A 21,667-nucleotide genomic window follows, 5' to 3' on the forward strand; every position below is an offset into this window, starting at 1 on the left:
GCACACTCAAGTTTGAGAACTACGGCTTTAAATCTTCACCCTTGGGACGGAGCTTCCCGGCCCTGTGTCACTTGGGCCTTGAATGGGCTACAGGTGTGATGGTTCCCTTGCCCCAGCTGGGAGGAGGCCAGAGCCTGTGGGCTAATCACAGGCAGTCTTGTCTTTACCCTACTTTGTGTTCTATATTATTTTCTGAGTGTTGTGAAGCGAAAAAAGGCCAGAAAGCACTGCCTTAGGGAACCCAGGAACTTCTCATTTATTTTTTTAAAGTTTGGTAATAATAATAATGCCAACATTATTTTAACAGCAAGAAACTATTATTTATTGAATGTCTACAATATGCTAAGCAATTTACATATTTTTTTGTTGAAATCTTACAACCACCCTGTGAGTTAGTTACTATTATTTTACAGACTTTACATTTTACAGATATAGAAACAAGGCTTAGGGAAGTTAAGAGAGATCCTCAAGGTCATCCAGTTAATAGGGCACAGCGGCCACGTACATCCGGGTCTTTCTAACCCTATGATGCCTGTGCTCTCATAGGTCAAGGTTAAGACTACTATTACTAACACTGAAAGTTTACTCTGTGCCAGGCATGATTTTAAGTGCATTACATACTTCTTCAATTATTACAACTATTATTATTCCCATTTTACAAATGAGGAAACTGAGGCTCAAAGAAATTAAATAACTTTCCCAAGGGCACAAGCTGACAAATTATGGAACCAGGATTTGAACTCAAGAAGTCTGGCTCTTGAGGCCAGCCCGGTGGTGTAGTGGTTAAGTTTGTGCTCTCCAATTCGGTGGCCCAGGGTTTGCAGGTTTGGATCTCGGGCGTGGACCAATGTACCACGCATCAAGCCATGCTGTGGTGGCGTCCCATATACAAAATAGAGAAAGAGGGGCACAGATGTTAGCTCAGAGCTAATCTTCCTCAGCAAAAAGAGGAGGATTGGCAATGGATGTATTAGCCCAGAGCCAGTATTCCTCACACACACAAAAAAAGTCTGGCTCTTGCAGTTACTAAGGAAAATAGTATGTAAGTTCCTCAAAAAATTAAAAATAGAACTACCATATGATCCAGCAATTCCACTTCTGGGTACTTATCCAAAAAACACTAACTCAAAAAGATATATGCACCCCCACGTTCACTGCAGCATTATTTACAATAGTCAAGATATGGAAACAACCTAAGTGTCCATCAATGGATGAATGGATAAAGAAAATGTGGGATACAGACACACACACACACAATGAAATACTATCCAGCCATAAAAAAGAATGAAATCTCGCCATTTGCGACAACATGGATGGACCTTGAGGGCATTATGCTAAGTGAAATAAGTCAGACAGAGAAAGATAAATATCTCACTTATATGTGGAATCTAAAACAAAACAAAACCAAGCTCATGCAGAGAACAGATTGGTGGTTGCCAGAGGTAGGGGTTGTGGGGTGGGCGAAATGGGTGAAGGGGGTCAAAAAGTACAAACTTCTAGTTATAAAATAAATCAGTCCTGGGGATGCAATGTACAGCATGGTGACTATAGTTAATAATACTGTATTGCATATTTCAAAGTTGCTAAGAGTAGATCTTAAAAGTTCTCATCAAAAGAAAAAATTTTGTAACTATGTATGGTGATGGATGTTAACTAGACTTATTGTGGTCATCATTTTGCAATATATACAAATAGCAAATCATTATGTTGTACACCTGAAACTAATATAAAGTTATATGTCAATTATACCTCAATAAGAAATAAGAAAGCAGTTTGGCTCCAACTGCATGCTCTTAACCGTCAGGAAAGCCTCCCAGTCCATGGAGGATGGAGACAGAGATGCTATGGTGAGCATGTAGGGGTAAAATTACTTAACGCCTCCCACTGCTGCAGGAATATGTGAGGTGGAGAGGATGTCTGGCTGGGCGCTGTCATGGGTCTGTTTGCTCTTTCCTTTCCTGTGTTTCCAGCGCACACCTGCCGCCCGAGGGCCTGGCCACGGTGCTTGCAGCACATAAGTCAAGCGCATGTCGAGGCGCCATGGCCCTGAACAGGCTCTGGCGTACAGCTGCGTGTGGATTACATTCTTTTATGCACACATCATCACAGACGGGAGCCTCCTTCTGCAGCCTGTCCCCAGACCTCAGGGCCCTGAATAAAGCAAGCCCGGCAGTGAGACGGGAGAGGGCAGTGCCTCTTCTGGCAACAGAAACTGCCTTGGAGGCCTAACCACCCCCATGTGCCATTCTGGTCAGAAGCCTGGGCTTGTGTGGGGGGAACTTGGGATCCTGACCTCCAGGACAAAATGAGAATAGCTTAAACAATCAGAGTGCACTGTTTGGGATATATGCAATTTTTCTACACACACACCAGCTGGGGTGGAGGGGGGACAGAATGGCATTGGAGAGGTGGGGTTGCCACAGAAGCCTGATGCATGGGGAGAAAACAAACTGCCCCTAGTTCTGAATTCATCCCTAATTTCGCAGCCAGCATCCTGAGGATTACCCTGGGCCTGTTGTTTGTACTTGCATTCCCATAATTCCCTCACCCTGCTGTTGACATGGACTGGCTACAAGGCTTCCTCCTCCTCAAACTGAAGGTCTGAAGTTTCTATCAAACAGTAGGCCTCTTGATGAGGAGGGGGTAAGCTTCTGGCCACAGCTAGGGGAATATCACTCCAGAAGCCCCTTGGTATCAATAATTGTAAGAATCTGTGAATTTTAGAGAATTATATTACTTCTACCCTAATCCTGCAGTGCTTACATCTATCAAACTGTTTGGAAGGGTCACAAAGTGGTGGCAGGCAGTGACCAGTACCCAAGAGATTCTCTTCTAAGCCAAACGTCAAGCCCCTTGAGGGGCAGGAACCAGATCTGTACTCTCAGTGTGCAGAATAGCTCCTAGCACAAAATCGGCACTCAAGAAATATTTGATGAAATCAAGTACTGACATGAGCTACAACATGGAAAAAACCTCGAAAACATGCTAAGTGAAAGAAACCAGTCACAAAGGACCACATATTATATGTGGTCCATTTATTTTAAATGTCTAGAATTGGCAAATTTATAGAAACAGAAAGTAGGTTAGTGATAGCCTAGGGCTGGGGAGGATGGAGGACTGGGGAGTAAAGGCTAAGGGGTGTAGGGTTCCTTTTTGGGGTAATTAAAATGTTTTAAAATTGATTGTGGTCATGGATGTGAATATACTGTGAATATACCAAAAGCCATTGAATTTTATACTTTGGGTGAATTAGATGGTATGTGAATTTTATCCCAAAAAGCTGTTAAAAAAGAAGTATTTGATTAATATATAAATGAATGAACAAATGAATATAGGATATAGGTGCTGACTTTCGTTCTTAGAGTTACTCAGAAGCATGGACTATTAGACTGTATAAAATGCCAGACAAGGAATATGCATTCATCTGTTCACTCGCTCAGGAGACAGTTACAGAGCGGAGCATGTGTCTTAGGTTCCATGCTAAGTGACAGTGATCCAGCAGCAAACAAGCCTGGGATAGATCCTGCCTGCCCTCACGGAGCACACACATTCACATTTATGGTTCCTTTTCTTTAGGAATTCTCTAGAGATTCTAGAGAATTTTTTTTTTCTTTTTTATTCAGCTATATAGAAATCATAGCTGATTTTTATTATTAAGTATTATCTTAAATTTTTAAGAATGCTGAGTTTTTCCTCCCAAATTTTGAGGCTGAATCTTCCTTAAAATGACCCGACCCCAAAGGAGAACTACAATTGGAAATCTGGTGATAACTCCACGTGGCTGCTTTTAAATTATAAGAGATAATCTCCCACACATTTTTTTCAACTAAGAAAAAAAAATCTAAATCTCCTTTAGATAGCAGATGAGTTAAAATTATAAAACCTGAACCACAGCTTTTACCAGTGGCTGGTTGCCACTGGAGAAGGTAAGTATCCACTGAACAACGAAAGGAAAAAAATCTACAAAATTTTGGGTGTGTGATCACTAAACAGGTTTTGCACACGATCAGCAAAATTAGTTCATGAGCCGTGAACTGCAAAACAGCCTGCCCCAGTGTGTCCGCTGCTGACAGTGCTGGATTTCCCAGCTCTCCAGTCGGCGGAGGAGATGGTTGGCTCGTTTTAGGAGTCAGGCGGTTCTTGATGCAGTGAAGCCAATGCTGCTTTGGTTTCAGTGGGTCAAACCACTAAGCAGAAATGATGTCATGACACAGGGAGGCAGAAGCGCGCGGAGGTTGAGCTGAGCCTCTGGAATCAGGCAGCCCTGGGTTCAAGTTATGCCTCTGCTCCTGACAAGCCATCAGTAAGTTCAGGCAACATACTTAACCTCTTTAAGCCTCAGTTTCCTCTTTTTTTAAATTGAGATATATCAGTTTACTCTTCAGTAAAATGGGAAGTAACAGTTTTTATAAGGATTAAGTCAAATGATTAAGGTAAATGAATTTAAATGAAACAGTGAAGGAAAATGCATTCATTATGATTTAGGGAAGCTGGCCATTTAAAAAATTATTAGTAAGACTCTACTTTTTTAGATCAGTTTTAGGTTCACAGTGAAATTGAGAGGAAGGTACAGAGATTTCCCATATACCCCCTGTTCCCACACATGCACAGCCTCCCCCACTATCAACACCCCCACTAGAGTGAGGCATTTGTTACGACCAACGCACCTACATGGACACATCATCACCCAAAGTCCATAGTTTACATTACAGTTCACTCTTGGTGTTGTACATTCTACGGGTTTGGACAAATGTATAATGCCCTGCATCCATCGTGTATGGTATAACAGAATATTTTCCTAAAAATCCCCTGTTCTGGCATTTTTCAGAAAGCACGATTTTTGCTATACTTCCATTTGCTACCTTGGCTCAGATTTTGTGTTAAATAAGTAAAAGTTAACTGAGGCACAGTCCAACTACCTCATTTGGTTAAAAAATGTGAATGACAGTGAAACCAAACACAGAAATTAGGGGGTTCTAAGTATTTCTGCCAAGTGTTTCTGGTTCTGGAGTAATCTTGAAAACCTTCTTTTAGCATAAATAATAGAATTTATCCTTCCCTCAGTTGGGCTTTATCACCTTCACGCCTTTCCAGTCTCCAGCCTCAAGCCCCTTCATCACAAGTTGCTGCCAACTCTTGCCCCTTCTTTTCTCAGAATATCCTCTAGGAGTTTCTCTTTGTGCACGCGTGTGCATGTATGTGTACGTATGTGTGTGTGTGCTTGCCTCTTCATTTCACCACCCCCCAACTCTATCTGCAGACCCTAAGGCTCCCCACAGAAACCACAAAGGATCATTTGGCTTCCCTTTGGAAATGCAGAAAGTGAGTATTACGTTTTTGGGCAAATCCCACATAGACCCCTCTCCAAATGCCAGTTTCTTCCCTAATGGTTTTATTCCTCCCTAATGGTTTATTTGTTTGTATACATTTCAGGTATAAAAACCAAAAGAAGCCCTTGCCCACAGAGGGCTGAGTTGGCCTCAAGAGCCCAGGAGACGTACCTGGCTGCTTTCTGAGTGAGCTCCAGCGGGAAATCCGGGCACAGTAATTGCAGCAAACAGTGATATTCTTTCATGGTCAGCAAATCTGAAGCGGAAATGGAGAGGAACACATTAGGTCTCTGCACGGGAAGTCACTGCTCTCTTTTTGGTCATTTCAGAGGCTTCAGACCTAGTCTTGGTAGAGCTGCTCTTTTAAAGGTGCGTCAGGGTTAAGGGTGTGCTAGCCGCTAACCTCCAGGGGTGAGATTTTAAGATCAATATTTCCACAAAGCTTTTCCTGAGTGGGAGGCACCCAGCTACAACATTTTGGACAAAGGAGCTTTGCTAGTTTGAAAAATGGTCAGGTGAGAAGAGGGAACAAGAGGGGTTCCTTTATCAGCCTTCTTAGTTTGGTTTTCCTTGTGCATAAAAAGCGGCAAGAATGAGTCATTTCAAAGCTGGTTAGATCTGCTGAAATTCTCTGGCATGGTAACATTCACCACAACATGCCCAAAGATCATTCACAGAATATCTGGAAGCAGTACTAAGGCAAACTCAGCCTTGCAATGTATGGAGGAGAATACAGCAGAGCAACCCACAGACCTTATTACTCTGTCATCCAGTATTGCACAGGCTGGCTTCTTTTAGATGTCTGCACACAAATCTGGTCATCCTATTATAGGAAGCCAAGAAAAAGATCCAAGATATATAATCAAGGCAACCAAATGATTCCTGATATACAGAGGCAGTGCTTTGGGAGAGATGAGCCAGGACCAGGCTCTGTGGCCCAGCAGAAAACCCAGAGAGGCAAATCTTGGAGAGGTTTATGGGATCCCCAGGGAGAAGACATACACTGATGCTTAAAAGTAGTTTTGTTACTGCATGTACTAAAGCCAAAAGATTTTAGATCAGCAGGCAGCAGCAATCTGCAAATACTCCATATACCAAAGCATTTCGAATATGGAAGGACAGGAGAATGGGAAAGCAAGAGCAAGCTACCTGGAAGCCATCCTAACTGGGAGAATAGTGCGAGAAGGGAATCCAGAGGGCATGGCCACATTTGGGGAATGAAGATGATGATCATAGGCACTTGGTTTCTTTGGACCTAAGTTAGCCCAAGCCACAGGAATCCAGATCTCCTGCCCCTGCTAGTTCGGTTGATGCTTCTCCAAGACAAAACCCCAAATCTCCAGGGACAGGCCTGGGTTCCTACTACTTTTTCATCAAAGCTCAATGCAAGGTGGGGGCAGAGAGTTAGACTAACCACACTGTCAAAGTCAGGGACACCAAAGGAACAGACTCAGCGTCAATGTAGGTCAAAGGATCAAGATGGCTTTTGTGGCCTTCGTCTTGGCCACAATGGGGTGTGCACTTCCCTCTCCTCACTCGCTTGACCTCGGGCACAGCTTGATAGGAGGTTTTGTTCTTCAAAGGAAGGAGTAATAGCCACTCCTAGTCTCACAGATTTGGGGTGAGGGACAAGAAAGGCAAAGGGAAGGGAGAAAAGCCACCGAACCTAACGTGTTTCCATTTTATTCTCACACCAGAATTCCCTGTATAGAGAGGAGTAATTTCTGGCAGGAAGTAAATAAAGGAAAATTCTTTCTTTGAATCTTGCTTTTCTAGGCTAAACTTTGGTGGATGTACCTGATACCTTCTCTTTTTTTTTGTTTTGAGGAAGATTGGCCCTGTGCTAATATCTGCTGCCAATCTTCCTCTTTTTCTTTTTTCTCCTCAAAGCCCCATACATGGTTGTGTATCATAGTTGTAGAGTTGTAGCTTTTCTATGTGGGATGTCGCCTTAGCACGACTTGAAGAGCAGTGAGTAGGTCTGCGCCTGGGATCTGAACCGGTGAACCCCGGGCCACCGAAGAGGAACGTGCAAACTTAACCACTACGCCACTGGGCTGGCCCCTACCTGATACCTTCTTTACAGGAGTCAAAGTGTTTCACAGGAATTCACCTTTATCCCCTAAACTACCTACAAGATATCCTTGGGAAGATAAACAGGGTGAAGGAAAACAAGAGGCCTAGAGAGACAGTTGTGTAACCCCCACATTTAATCAAGGAAGACAAGGCTGGGAATCAATCAGCCTCTTGGTTTACAGACCCTTGGCTCTCTAGGTTCTTGATGATATTCTAACTCAAGTACTTCAATACTTGCTTCTCAAAGACAGAAGAATGATTTACAAAAATCATTTTCTTCTTCCCTAATGAAACAACAGGCTCTTGGAAATACTAAATACATCAGCAAAACAGAATACTTCCTGTCCACCACTTCTGGAGCTTGACTGTCCCAAATGTAAAGTGAGGAAGAGAGTCACATAAAGAGAGGAATGAAAGTGCAAACAAACAATTTTTGCCACCTTAATTGTGGAAGACAGCAGTTCTACTTTTATTAAAGCAGTGACTAGATGATATCATGGCCAGATGATTTCAAAGGAGAGGCATCTGCCACTTGGAGACACTCCTCAGTTGTACAGCGTGTGCTTGGGAAAATGGCGAATGGTAAGACTTGTACCAAAATCAGACCACTGATGAACAAATGGGAGCTGTCCCCTTCCTGTCCCGCAGGCTAAGGTTCAAATCTTGGTTCTGTAATTTACCAGGCATGCAACCTTGGGCAAATTGCTCAATTTCTCTAAATCTCATTTTCTCATCTGTAAAATGGGAATGATGATATCAACCTTTCAGAGCTGAAGTCAGATTAAAAGAGATGATGTCTACAGAGTATTAGAATGTCTAGAACCCCGTAACACCAAACAATGGGAGCTATTTTGGTTTTGTTTTTAAATCCTGGGGTCAAAGACAGGAGAGGAGAAGAGGAAGGTGTTTTTTGCCGAGTTTAAACGCTTAAACACCTAGGATGGTTTTGCCTGGAAAATTCTGTCAAGTTGCCTGAGCCAAACCTGTTTTTGAATACTCTTCTGTAGTTCCTTTAACACTACCATGTGCCTCCTCGGTTCCAGGCACAGTGTTACATGATGAACAGGCCAACAGTCTCCCTAGCTCTCGAGGCTTACACTCAGGAATTAGTTCACTCTAAATGCTCGTGTCTACTTTGGGCCCCTTGGCTCTTAGAGCTCTCCAAAGTCTCAAAGCCCCTTCCAGGCAGCCCTTTGTGCTTCAAGAATAACAGTAATGAGATGAATAGTCACTATTAGCTCACTTAGCCTTCACAACAACCTTATGAAGTAGACTCCATTATTCCCAGTCCCATTTCACAGATAAGGACATGGATGGAGGCTTAGAGAGATGAAATAATCTGGTGAGTGAGGAGAGAAGGGTCCAGAGCCTGGGGAAGAGGAGGGAGACTTGGCTTCCCAGAGCACGATCCCAGGCTGGGAGGGAAAGGAGTGCTGAGGGCTGATGGGCTTAATGATGATGATACCAACAGCTAACATTTATTGAGCATGTACACTGGGCCAGGCACTCTTCTTCCAAGGGTTTTACGTGTGTTATCTTATCTAATCTTCAGTATGGTTATCCCCATTTCACAGACCCAAAAACTCAGATTGTGCACGCATAAGAGGTAGAAGTGGGATTCAAACTCAGACCCAGGCAGTCTGGCTCCAAAGTTTACCCAACTAACATTTTCAGCACCTTGATCTTATCAGCCATAATGTGTGAAGGCTTAAGAGCTTGTTTTCCCCTCCAAACAAACTGCAGGAACTAAATAGCTCCAGGTGAACTGGATCAAGGAGACAATGCAAGTGAATTGGGATTTTTTTCATGTAAGAAATTGAGTCTGAAAGGTTCTAATTACCGTCAACAGGAAGGACTGCAGCTCCAGCACCACAGCCTGGCTGGGCTGGAGGCCATGGAGGGTGGGGATGAGTACACCTGTGCTGTGGCTACACCGCCATTTCTCATCCCTGCCCACCTGCCAGCAGCTCTGCGTCCTGGCAGGTGCAGGGAAGGTAAGTGGTGTATACCAACAGATGCCTTCTCTAAAGGAATCCCCCCATAATTAGGAAAGCTTCAGCTAGCAGGTCCTGAAAGTTCAAAGGCAAAGACATAAGAAGGTGTTGGGATAAGATCAAAATCAGAACACTCTCCATAAAGTGGTGCTTCTCTTTTTGCGGGTGGTCAGAGCTGTTAAACTTTCTTATTCTAAACCTTGCAATAGTCGCATCGACTGTGTGCCTGGCTCTGGACCAGAGGTGTTTACACCCTTGATCCTATATCTTGAGAGGCAGCACAGTATAGCACTGTGCTGATGGCGTGGACTGTCGAGTCAGACTGCCTGGGTCCAAATCCAAGCTTTGCCACTGATTTCAAATTACTTGACCTTTAAGCGTTTGATGCTTCAGTGTCCCCATCTATAAAATGGGAATAATGATAGTACTAACATCATACAGTTGTTGTGAGTTAATGGAAAGTACTTAGAACAACGGCCCATCAATGGCTGTTAGTATTTGCCATTATTGTTTTAGAAATAAAGAAACTAGGGTTTCTTTAACTAAGGTTGATTACTTTCTCCAGGAAGCAGAGCTAGGGAGGAGGAGGAGGAGGAGGGAGGACTAAGATTCATACCTAAGCCTGCCGAGCTCCAAGTTCTACTCTAGCAGGTGGGATCCAGCTGGTTTGCGGAGGACTTGACTTCTGATGATAAGACTGTTCACGCCAGGTAACTGACAGACTTTGTATCTAAGTTAAACAGAGAGCCCCTCCAGGCGGCCACATTAAAGGGGCAGGGCAGTTGGGCAGGGCAGGTGTATTAGTGCACAGCCTAGACTTGGCGGTCAGATGACCTGGCTTCAAAACCTGGCTCCAATACTTTCCACCAGTATGACTTGGACAAGTTATACAACTTCTCTGAACCTTGGCTTCCTTATCTTAAAAATGTGAATAACCACAGTACCTACCTAATGGGATTGTTGTAAAAATCAAATGAGGTCATTTATACATAAGGCGCTTTTCTGAAAAATTCGTGAAGTGCTCAATATTATTTTATAATTATTAACTGATTAAAACTTGAAGTCCCAAAACTGAGGAATCTTTGGATTTACGTAAAGCCTTTAGCACAGTGCCTGGCACATAGTAGTAAATATTTGTTGAGGAATGAATGAATAAAAACATGCATTGCATAGTGACCCAGATGAAAATTTGGAGGCATAAAGTTCTGGTCACTGTGAACACAGAGATGGGGAATGTCCAGGCACAGGAGACATGTTTACAAAGTTAGGGGGTGTGAGGAGATGCCAGGAGCTGGAAAGTGCTGGAAATGGAAACTCTCCTGTTTGGTAGGTACCATAACTCTCAGAAAACACATAAATCATGGCAGGAGTACTAGATCTCATGGGCTTGCTGACTCCTAGCACCTTCTCATCAAGTGCTCAATTTAATCAGCTTGAGTATTTATTTTCATAAAAACGTATCACCAATTTTACCTTGAAAATCAGAGGAAGCCTAGGGTTTACCTCCTAGTAATTCACTTTACCACTGTTACAGCTCTAGCATGAATACTTCAGTTTTCAAGATAAGCAGCCCCGACTCAAAATATTTTGTTTGTTATCTCTACTCTAATCCTAGAAAGTGATAGATGAGGTTATTTTGGCCAAGAAAATTAATCTGGTCAGAAATTACTGATGCCCAATATATGCAAGGGCTAACTCGTTCTCACTTCCTCTTTTCTTGGAAAAGAAGGAGGAAGATCTTCTCTTGTCTTGTCTACATCTGGTCTGCCTTCTTGCTGTGGAAATTCCTGAAGCTCTGTGGGGGCAGCTTAGTCATCTCTAAAACTCCTCGCAGACCACCATGTGTGTCCACAACATTTGCCCAGAAGAACTGCAGCAATGTGTGGTTGTCGACTCAGATGCTACACAGAGAGAGCATCTCTCTCTGTAGAGAAAGAGGAGAGAGAAAAGAGCTCTTCCTGGGAAAGCTCTTCTTTTGGCTCTTCCCGGCAAATGGTGCCTTTTCCAGGGTCACTAAAGGAAATCAGCGGAGGAGTACCAGACAGAAGGAACTAGGGCCATATCTTTGTCCTTTACTCAGAGAAAGCCTTCCCCAAAGCCTGAATCAAGGGGTTTTTAGCTCCAAAAGTAAGGAGGATGTAATGGGGTTTAGTCTGAATTCATTTGTGTGAGTGCCTACATGTTGATGGCCGGGGGAGCTAGTGCTGGGACGAGAACCGGAGATAATGAAATGCTTCCAAGCCACGGGGAATCCCAGAGGACTGAACAGCCTCTAATTGGTTGGCTGCATGATCTCAATAGGAACCACCACAGAGGCCAGAGAACACCGCAGCCCAGGAGTGGACTCTCCAATTTTCAGTTGCAATTATTTTTATGCTCTTTTATGCAGGGGTTGTGAAGGCTCATTCTAAATGACACTCACCCTCAGCCAGGCTGCTCTGCCAAGAGATGCTCGGAAGGACATGGATAGTTCGGGGCATGACCATACCACCCCTTTCAATCCCCAGGGCACTGAGGCTTTGGTACCAGTCCCCAGCTGAGTAAATACTCCTCAGTGCTACTCTCCAAGGAGGGGTGGGGAGGGAGGGAGAGTGGGGGCAAGGAGAGGGAGGGGGCAGGACATCTGACAGCTTCACTCCCCATGTAGCACTTGGTACCACAAGTCACAGGAAGATTCTAACATCTTAGGGCTATGTTCCTGTCAAGCAAAGCCCAGAAGAAGAGCAGGCTGTGTTCTTAAATTTCATCTTCTTTGACAGCACTGTTGTCTTATATTATAAAATGCAGAGAAATGATAGTTTACTGAAATGGAAATAATCTTACAAAAGGAATGAGAAGCAATGGCTTCCAATGACACCTGTGGGGTAAAGTACTTGGGCCATTATTAACACTATCCTTTGCCAACTCACTACTCCCCAGAGCATATTCAGTGTGTTCAAATAGGGGCAGAAAGCCAGACTCCTTAGTTTTATATTTTATTATGACTAAGCCAACATCAAGTGACTGTTTCTCTTTGACCAGTATATAGGTTCTAGGCAAAGTATTAAATCAGACGTAGTAACAATTTCATGGCAATTTTTAGAATGAACAAAAGCAACTCCTCAAGAGCTGTTTATAATATACAAAGATTTAAAGAAATGGGAGCATTTCTAATCAGGGTCTGAAATTCTTCCCAGGGATCATGTGTGGCACATCATGGCAATCTGATCAGGTTTTTAGGTTAACTGTGGCTATCCCTAGCTGCCACTGTGGGACTGAACCAGAGGCCTGGTCTGACATGATAAGAAGCCCCTATACTGAGTCAGACCCTTGGGGTCTTGCTCTCTCTTCTGTCCACCATGATGGGGCTGTTAAGAGTTGGAGGACCAAGGCAAGGCTTAATTCTGGGGGAGGTCACTGTCTTAGCTTTGAAGACATGAAACAAAACCGGCTGCACGTGCCCAGGGTGGGCAGCCATGTGGCATCATGGAAGGAGGAACCAGCGCCAGGGGAAAAGAAAGCCTCTCTCCAGTAGCCACAGGGTTAGCTATTCTGGCACGGGCACAGTCTCCTGACCATTTATTCAGGAAATGGGAGGCAGCTTTGAACACCAAAATGTGGAGCAGGATCTTGGCACTATAAGCTCCCAAAGGGCCCAGCAGCCCGTCAAGGAAGTTATTTCAAGCCCAGCATTTGCACCACCATTCATTTCAATCCAGAGACCAACTAGTCTAGCTCGACCAGGTGTTGCTACTTCACGTTTTTGTTTGGAAACAAGAGGATAGAGTGTGCCTTTTGAAACAGACCTCAGAGTCAAGGTGTAATTCTCATCCAGGAAGAAGCAGGTGCTGTCACAAACTCCTGTGACTCACTCTTGTTCTTTTTTTTTTTTTTGCTAAGGAAGATTTTCCCTGCGCTAACATCTGTGTCAATCTTCCTCTATTTTTGTATGTGGGTCGCTGCCACAGCATGGCTGCTGCTGATGGTGTAGGTCTGCGCCCAGGAACTGAACCCAGGCCGCCGAAGTGGAGAGCGCCGAACTTAACCATTAGGCCACGGGGCTTGCCCCACACTCTTCTTCTTAATTGAACAGAAGTGGTTAAACAGGCACAAGAACTCAGGTGGAGAATGCACTTTAACCCCTCCGCATGGTAACTAAAGGTGAGAGGGAACATTCTGCCCTCTCAATGGTGGTGGATCTGGAATACCTCACTCAACCTTTGAAAAAGAGGCAGTATTTTTAATTTTCTTACATGGGTGTTTATGGCCAGAATGAGGGCATTCCTGTAGTTTTAGGGGGGGAAAGTCTGTTCTACCACAGAGATACATCATGATATAGAGAAAAGAACTTGATCTGAGTTCTGCAAAGAACTAACTACATTATTCTGGGCACAACTTTCCTGGGTCTCCATTTTCTCACCTGTAAAATAAGGAAGTTGTGGTATGTGAGGGTTGAAAAAAAATTTAAGTAGACATACTTTTTTTCAATGGAAATCTTATAAGGAACCTCCACATATAACACAGATAAATACAAAGCCTTTCTTACCCAACTTTCTCCTCAATAGCCCTCACCCACCCAGGGTAGAGGTGCGGGGGATGAGGTGGCTGGGAGAGAAAGTCTGAGGCACTGCTTTAAAACTCTAGGGCTCTACAGAGGACGTTTAAAAATCTCTGGCCCTAATTCCTACATGGGTCTTACATGGTGCACAGTTAAGACTGCAGGCTCCTGAATCAGCCAACCAGGATCCAAACCCTGGCTCTTCAGCTAACTAGCCATGTAACATTGAGCAAGCCGATTAGAAATGAGAGTGAAGACTAATACTAATACTAATGATTATAATAGTATGAATAATGATAATACTAATCATGAAGAGTTTTTGAGAGAATTAAAAGAAATGATTAAAAAAAAGAGAGAGAGTAAATTTAAAGTGCTAGCAGACGGCACAGGCTAAGCAAGCATTCAATAAACAGTACCTGCTCTGGTGATTACTCTCGCATTTGAGGCACACAGGTGGGATGGCACCTGCATAACAAAAGGCACAATTCATCCAAGTTCTCCAGCTCGAGCCAGTAGGTGGCTAAAACAATCTTATTCCTTATCTCATGATTATTTTATCTTGCCTTTGTTCTTATTGATGAGTGAATAACAGACTTCCTGCCTGAAGGCAGGTGCACACTTCTTTCCTTGATAATCAACGCAGTGCCGATCCTCTATCATCTCACTATGAAAAGTGCTATGAGTCATATTGGTAGAGAGACTGTATAATTATGCAAACCATTTTCATATGCATTACCACTTTTTTTTTTTTTGAGGAAGACGGGCCCTAAGCTAACATCTGCCAATCCTTTTTTTTTTGCTGAGGAAGACTGGCCCTAGCCTAACATCTGTGCCCATCTTCCTCCACTTTATATGGGACGCCGCCACAGCATGGCCTGACAAGCGGTGCATCAGTGCATGCCCGAGATCCGAACCAGCGAACCCCAGGCCGCCGCAGTGGAGAGCGCACACTTAACTGCTTGCGCCACCGGGCCGGCCCCTGCATTATCACTTTTGATCCCCTAAGAACCTTGTAGGGCAGGGAGAGGATAATGGCATTATTCCCATTTTTAAAGACAAGGAAAACGAGTCCCAGCAAGGGACAAAAATCACCAAGTAAATGGTAGAGGCAGGAACAAATCAAGCCTTCTCATTCCAGGGGGCCGGCACCGTGGCTTAGCGGTTAAGTGTGCGCGCTCTGCTACTGGCGGCCTGGGTTCGGATCCCGGGCGCGCACCGACCCACCGCTTGTTGGGCCATGCTGAGGCGGCATCCCACATACAGCAACTAGAAGGATGTGCAACTATGACATACAACTATCTACCGGGGCTTTGGGGAGAAAAAGGGAAAAAAAAAAGGAGGAGGATTGGCAATGGATGTTAGCTCAGGACCGGTCTTCCTCAGCAAAAAGAGGAGGATGGGCATGGATGTTAGCTCAGGGCTGATCTTCCTCACAAAAAAAAAAAACCTTCTCATTCCAGGGCAAGGCCTCTTTCGACCTCACAGCCCGGTTCCCTGCGATGTCCTTTTCTTTCTTGCCACGTGGTCCCTGGAACCCCGGGAACTCAGCCTGCTTTTATTTCTTCTATGAATGGAAAACACCTAGCATAGTGAATCCCATAATCAGAATGCAGTAAATGTTAGCTGCAACTGCTATTATTACTGTACTGTTAATATTTAAATCTGCCACCAGCTATTCCATCTCTTCCTATCATTCTTCTCCTAGGCTGGCTGCAGGGTCAGGTGTAGTCTATCTGGCTCCTGGCTTCTTTGCTGCCCCCGAAACAAACTGGCAGACCATTTCTACTTTAGGTTACTTGCTGCTAATCTCTATAAGAAAACAGAGAAGAGATAAAAATAATAAATATTTTAAGCCCTTACAAGCCTGTCTCTGCAATTTTAACAGGACTAGACACAGGTTAGCAAGAGAAAAGTATATTTAATGTACCTAAAAGATACTTCCAACTACCTTTTTCCTTTCTAATTTAAAACCAGGCTGATAGTTGGGATGGAACTTTATAAGTTATCAGCAAAACTATCTGACGAGGACTTGCCTTAGAAAGCCAGCCACAGAAAACAAAAACCAATAAAAGTTATTTCTCTGGGCTTTCCACTGTCCAAAGTAGCCATAGCATAAACAAGAAGTGGAACAGATTATGCATTTTATTTGCTTAAAATGCATTTTCCTGCTTTTCTAAACAAATATAAAAAGAAGCAGTGGCTTACGGAGTTACTCATTGAGAGGGAGCTGAACCAAGACAGATTAAAAATAAAAAAACAACCTAAGTTCCCTGGTTCTCGATGATTGTGTGAGCAGGAGAAAGCTGGTGCCAGCATGTAGGCGTATTTATAAAGACCACAGCCTGTTCTCTCGTCAGAATCCACTAACTTCCACCAATGATGATGGATTTACGGCTACCCATCAACTAAAAAAATAGACCTAAGAAACAAAAACAGCAGGAACCAGAAAGAGGGGTGGATATAAACACATACATCTCTTCAGATGAATCCACCTTTGTCTTTCCTGCTGTTTTCTGTCTTTTGTGGGCATAGATAATGTACCATACCTATAATTATATGTATATGTGTGGGTAAGAGAAAGAGGCAGCTAGAGACAGAAGAGTGTCTGACTTTTTTGGGACTGGATGGGAAAGGAAATGGATGTTAGCAGTTACTGTTCCTTAAAGCCATCCGCCTTGTTTTTCAAAGTATGGGTTTCCTGGTAAAAGCTTCTTTGCCTGTAATGTGAGTGAATCACTCATCTTATTTTAATAAAAATGTGAACCAAATGATAGTGGCTCTCCATCCCGGGAAATGACACAATGGTTAGACTTTCTGAACCCTGATCCTTATCTGTCAGTGGGACTGGCAGGCATACAAAAAGAAAGGAAAAAGATGGAAAATATTCCAGTGGCATCAAAGGACAAACCCACCCAACTTCTTTTTTGCACAAGTGTTCTAACAGACAAAGTCTCGTCTTACTCACTGGAGTTTGGATAAGGCACCTGGTTTCCCCACTGACAGATGGCCTTCAACTGGGCACCAACTCTTCATGCCTCAGTTTCTTCCTCTGTCATGCCTCACATATAAATGATCAGGGTGGATTATACTAAGTTAAAGATATTGTAAAGTATGTAAGATTGTATACCTTTTGACCTTTTAAATTTTGTCACATGTATAACCCATTTAAAAAATTAAGAAACCGAAAGTATGAGCAGTGGGAAGACATCAACGGGTCTTAAAAATGCAAACCCATTGGGGCTGGCCCTGTGACGTAGTGGTTAAGTTCATGCGCTCCACTTCAGCAGCCTGGGGTTCATAGGTTCGGATCCCGGGCACGGACCTGCACACTGCTCATCAAGCCATGCTGTGGCGGTGTCCCACATGCAAAATAGAGGAAGATTGGCACAGATGTTAGCTCAGGGCCAATCTTCCTTACAAACAAAAAAACAAAAAAAGACCATTCAGAACTATAAAAAATGTGTAAAATTTGTCTCAATAATCCTCAGCGTTCTACTTGGGTCTAAAATTCTAGGATTCTTTAATTGTAATTCTCTGTGGTTGAGGCAGTAACATAATAATTAGGTAGGACATAATTGAATCCAGGTAGCACATAACTTGCTAGAAGAGTGGGAATGCTATGAAACCCATGTTCTAGCTTTCTAGTGTAGCACACATAATAGCTAAGAACATGAGATTTGGAATTAAGACAGGCCTGGGTTCAAAATGCCTCTGTTATTTCCTAGCTACGTGACATGGGCAAAATTCTTTGAGCCCCGGTTTTTTCATCTGTAAAATGGGGTAATACTTCCTCCTTCTCAGATTCCACACACTGGGGGCCCCTGCTATTGGCCTAACTGCATCTCCTTTATGCACCCCTTGCTCAGACCATTCCAGACACACTGGCTTTGCTGTTCCCTGAATATGTCAAGCATGCTCTTGTCTCAGGCTACGTATCTGCTGTTCCCTCTGTCCCTGGATACCTGCATAGCTCTTACCTCCTTCAGGTCTCCGCTCAAATGCCATTGAACCAGTAAGGCCTCCCCTGGCCACAGTATTTAAAACAGCAACTCTCCCCCCACGCCGTGTCTCATTTTCCTGCTTTATTTTTCTCCATCGTACTTATCACTATATGACCTACTGAATAATTTTTAACTGTATTACCTGTCTCTCTACTTAGAATATAAGCTCCAAGAGGGCAAAGATTTTGACTCTTTTATTCAAGGTTGGTTCTCAATAAATAATTGTTAGCAGAGCAGGACTGCTGTAACGATTAAGTGAGGCAATGCCTGTAAAGCTCTTAGCACTCACTCTCTGAGATAGAATACAGCTGGCAGACAGGTTTTGTTTGGCTTGAAGTGTATTTTTTAAATTTTGAGCTAAAACATTAAAAAAAAAAAAAAAAAAACAACAAGACATTTCCCACAATATAATCTAGATTTCAGATATCTCTTTTTAAAAAAATGAGAAGACCCGGCAATACTGGGCACCATTCCTGCATGGCCACAATCAGCTGGAGCTGAGGCAGAGGACGCCCTTGACATGTTACCATGGTCCCCGCTGCATCCCACAAATAACACCTGTGCTTTTTTTTTTTTGCTGAGGAAGATTCACCCTGAGCTAACATCTGTGTCAATCTTCCTCTATTTTGTCTGTGGGTCGCTGCCACAGCATGGCCACCAATGAGTGGTGTAGGTCCGTGCCCGGGAGCTGAACCTGGGCTGCCAAAGTGGAGTGCACCAAACTTAACCACTAGGCCATGGGGCTGGCCCCACACCTGTGCTTCTTACATTACCTGTCTGGCCACTGCAGACATCTGAATTTTCAACCCGAGATGTAGACTTTCTCTCTGGAGGCATTTACAATAAAGATTTAATTCACCTGACTAAATGAGTTTAAAATGAAAAGAAATAAACTAGATGACCTCACGATATTAAGGGGAAAGAGCAAAATAAAAATTATTGTATACAGTATGATTTCATCTTTGCTTTAAAAGAAAAAAAAAGGATATAAATTTGCATAGGAAAAAGAATAGAATACACCAACGTGTTAATAATGGTGGTTAACTCTGGGTTGGGGGATTATGGATGACTTGTGTGTGTTTTGCAATCAGAAGAATAAAATTTATTTCATAAAAAGCCACCCAGATTTATGGTATGAAAATTATATATCAAGGGCTGGCCCCGTGGCTTAGTGGTTAAGTGCGCCAGCTCTGCTGCTGGCGGCCCGGGTTCAGACCACTTCTCCAGCCATGCTGAGGCCACATCCCACATGCAGCAACTAGAAGGATGTGCAGCTATGACATACAACTATCTACTCGGGCTTTGGGGGAAAAATCAATCAATAAATAAAAATTATAAAAAAAAAAAATTATATATCAATAAAGCTGTCAAAGCAATCAAGCAAGCCACCGAGAGAAACTGTCAACTCTGCACCTTCCTTTAGAAACCTGTTTCCATGTCCCTCATTCTCAGTGGTTCCATCTTTCCCCTCTAAATCACCTTGTTTTGTCCATGACGAAAAGTGGGTGCAAAGCTGATAATTATCTTTTATAATCCTTTATATGCTTCTGGATCTTATTATACCACCCCTGGTCCTTCCTTATATATGCTCACAGTTCAGGCTCAGTGGGGGCACGTAAGGTTATAGATCCTTTCAAATGAGGGGAGGGTTGGGAGGAATAACACCTATCAAGTCAGGGCTAAAACTGATTAGTTACAATACTAACTAATCAGATTTCATTTTTATAATCTTTAATCATATTTATTGATGGTTTTCCTTCCTTTCCACAGCCTAAGATAATTCTCTGTTTCCTTCTGGGAACAGTATGGGTGAGCAGAAGAGAAGGCTCATAAGACTTGGAACTCTGCCTTGGCTCTGCCAGACTACTTCACTTGAGCAAGCTACTTACTCTTTAGGCCTTAGTTTCTTCATCTGAAAATGGAGATAGCAATCAACTATCTACTGGCAAGCAAAAGCCCAGCTCTATGACCCTGTGATTCCCAAGCCTCAAGTGGTGGAGCCACAAAATGGACTAACTGCCAATGCTGAGAACAATGAAAATGATTTGTTCAGGTGTCTGTACCCTACAAAATAATGCCTAACGTATTTAAACTTTAATCTCAAATATCTAAATGCCAGTACGTCTCTAAGTAGGCAAAACCGATGTCACAAAGGTCACACACAAAAGTTTATGTGGTCAATTTACAGGTTTCTGAGATATGCTCTTATTATACTCATAGTTTTAATAACCTTGGCCGTCTAGTTTCTAAGCCCACTACAGATTAGACAAAGTAAACTGGGAGACGAAAAGGAACTATAAGAGGCACAAGGACAGCAGTGAGAAATTAGGCATTAACAGCATGATAGAAACAGAGAAGTAGGAAAAAAAAACTTACAATACAATCTACGTGCATTTAGGGTACACTTCCATAAGCTCTGAGAGAAATAGTGTTTTCCAGCATAATAAAATAATTTATGTTTATAAAGATGATACTTAGATGCCAAGATAAGTTAAATTATATTTAAGAATGCAAGGAAGGGGATTATATGTATATTTAAATATATTTTGAAAATATTTCCATGTAAATTATATTGAAAAAAACTGGTACCCAAACTTTAACTATAAAACAGTAGGCTGTAAAACTGTAAAACTCTTCTTCTGAGTTTTTCTATATTTACTGTTGCTAAGCCACTTATTTATCACTTTTATACACTGCCTCCTGGTGTTGGTTATCTGTTTTTAAGCTACCTTCCTGACTGCTGTACACCCATTACCTCATTTAATCCCTCAGAACAGTCCTATTGGGTAAATATTGTTGTTCTCATTCTACTTGTAGACACAGGGAGGTTCAGTCATTTGCCCAGTTACATAACTAGCAGGTAGCACATTCAGGCTTTGAACTACGGGTCTGCCTGAATCCAAAGCATGTGCTTTTAAGTATTCCATGATTTATTGATGGTCTAATTATGATATATGTGTCTGCCTGCCCCCCCACCACCAACATACCGCATCTTGAGAGTAAGGACTCCATCTCAGTTGCTTTTATAGGCCACAAGGGACTGGTACATAGTAGGCACTTAAAAATTGTTCAATGGACTTTATCTCTATGCCTCCCTATGTAGATCCCAAATCCTTAAAGGCAATGTAGTACATCTCAATGTATCTCTAAGCATGATTCATGGGTCATCTGTACCTCAGACCTACAGAATCAAATCAGAATCATCGGGATCAGGGTGTGTGGACCTGCATTTAAACAAATACCTCAGGTGACTTATGTATACTAAAGTTTGAGAACTATTGACCCAGTGCTTGAAAGCACATTCTTTGGAGTTAGTCAATCCTGGGTTCAGATCCCAGCTCCACTACTTACTAGCTGAATGATCTGGGGCAAGTTAGTTACTTAAATTCTTCCAGCTTCAATTCCCTCATCTTTAAAAGGGGGATAACAGAAACACCTACCTCACCGAGTTTTTGAAGGGACAAAGTTCATTCATTCACCAGAAATTATGGAGCATCTACTATGTGCCAGATATCGTTTTTTAGGTGCTTAGGATACATTAGGGAACAAATAGATATGCTCCTTGCCCTCATGGAGCTTACCTGATATCAGAGAAGACAGATAATAAATGATAAACAAAATAAACAAGTAAACTATATAGTAAGTTAACGATAAGTATAATGGAAAAAAGAATAGAATAGAGCAATTTGGATAGGGAGGGTGAGGCGGTGGTACAATTTTATAGAGAGT

At 42.8% G+C, this 21,667-nt stretch overlaps 1 protein-coding gene across 2 annotated transcripts in view; it reads right to left on the minus strand.

Moving 5' to 3' along the window:
* Positions 1-21,667, minus strand: part of CSTPP1 (centriolar satellite-associated tubulin polyglutamylase complex regulator 1) — a 186,810-nt gene that overhangs the window by 16,497 nt on the left and 148,646 nt on the right. For both annotated transcript variants that reach the window (XM_058527013.1, XM_058527012.1), the window contains exon 4: positions 5,502-5,586. In XM_058527013.1, the coding sequence (XP_058382996.1) occupies positions 5,502-5,586 (85 nt within the window). The remainder of the gene's footprint in view (positions 1-5,501; positions 5,587-21,667) is intronic.

The sequence above is a fragment of the Diceros bicornis genome, chromosome 31 (assembly GCF_020826845.1).
Source record: "Diceros bicornis minor isolate mBicDic1 chromosome 31, mDicBic1.mat.cur, whole genome shotgun sequence".
NCBI lineage: Eukaryota > Metazoa > Chordata > Mammalia > Perissodactyla > Rhinocerotidae > Diceros > Diceros bicornis.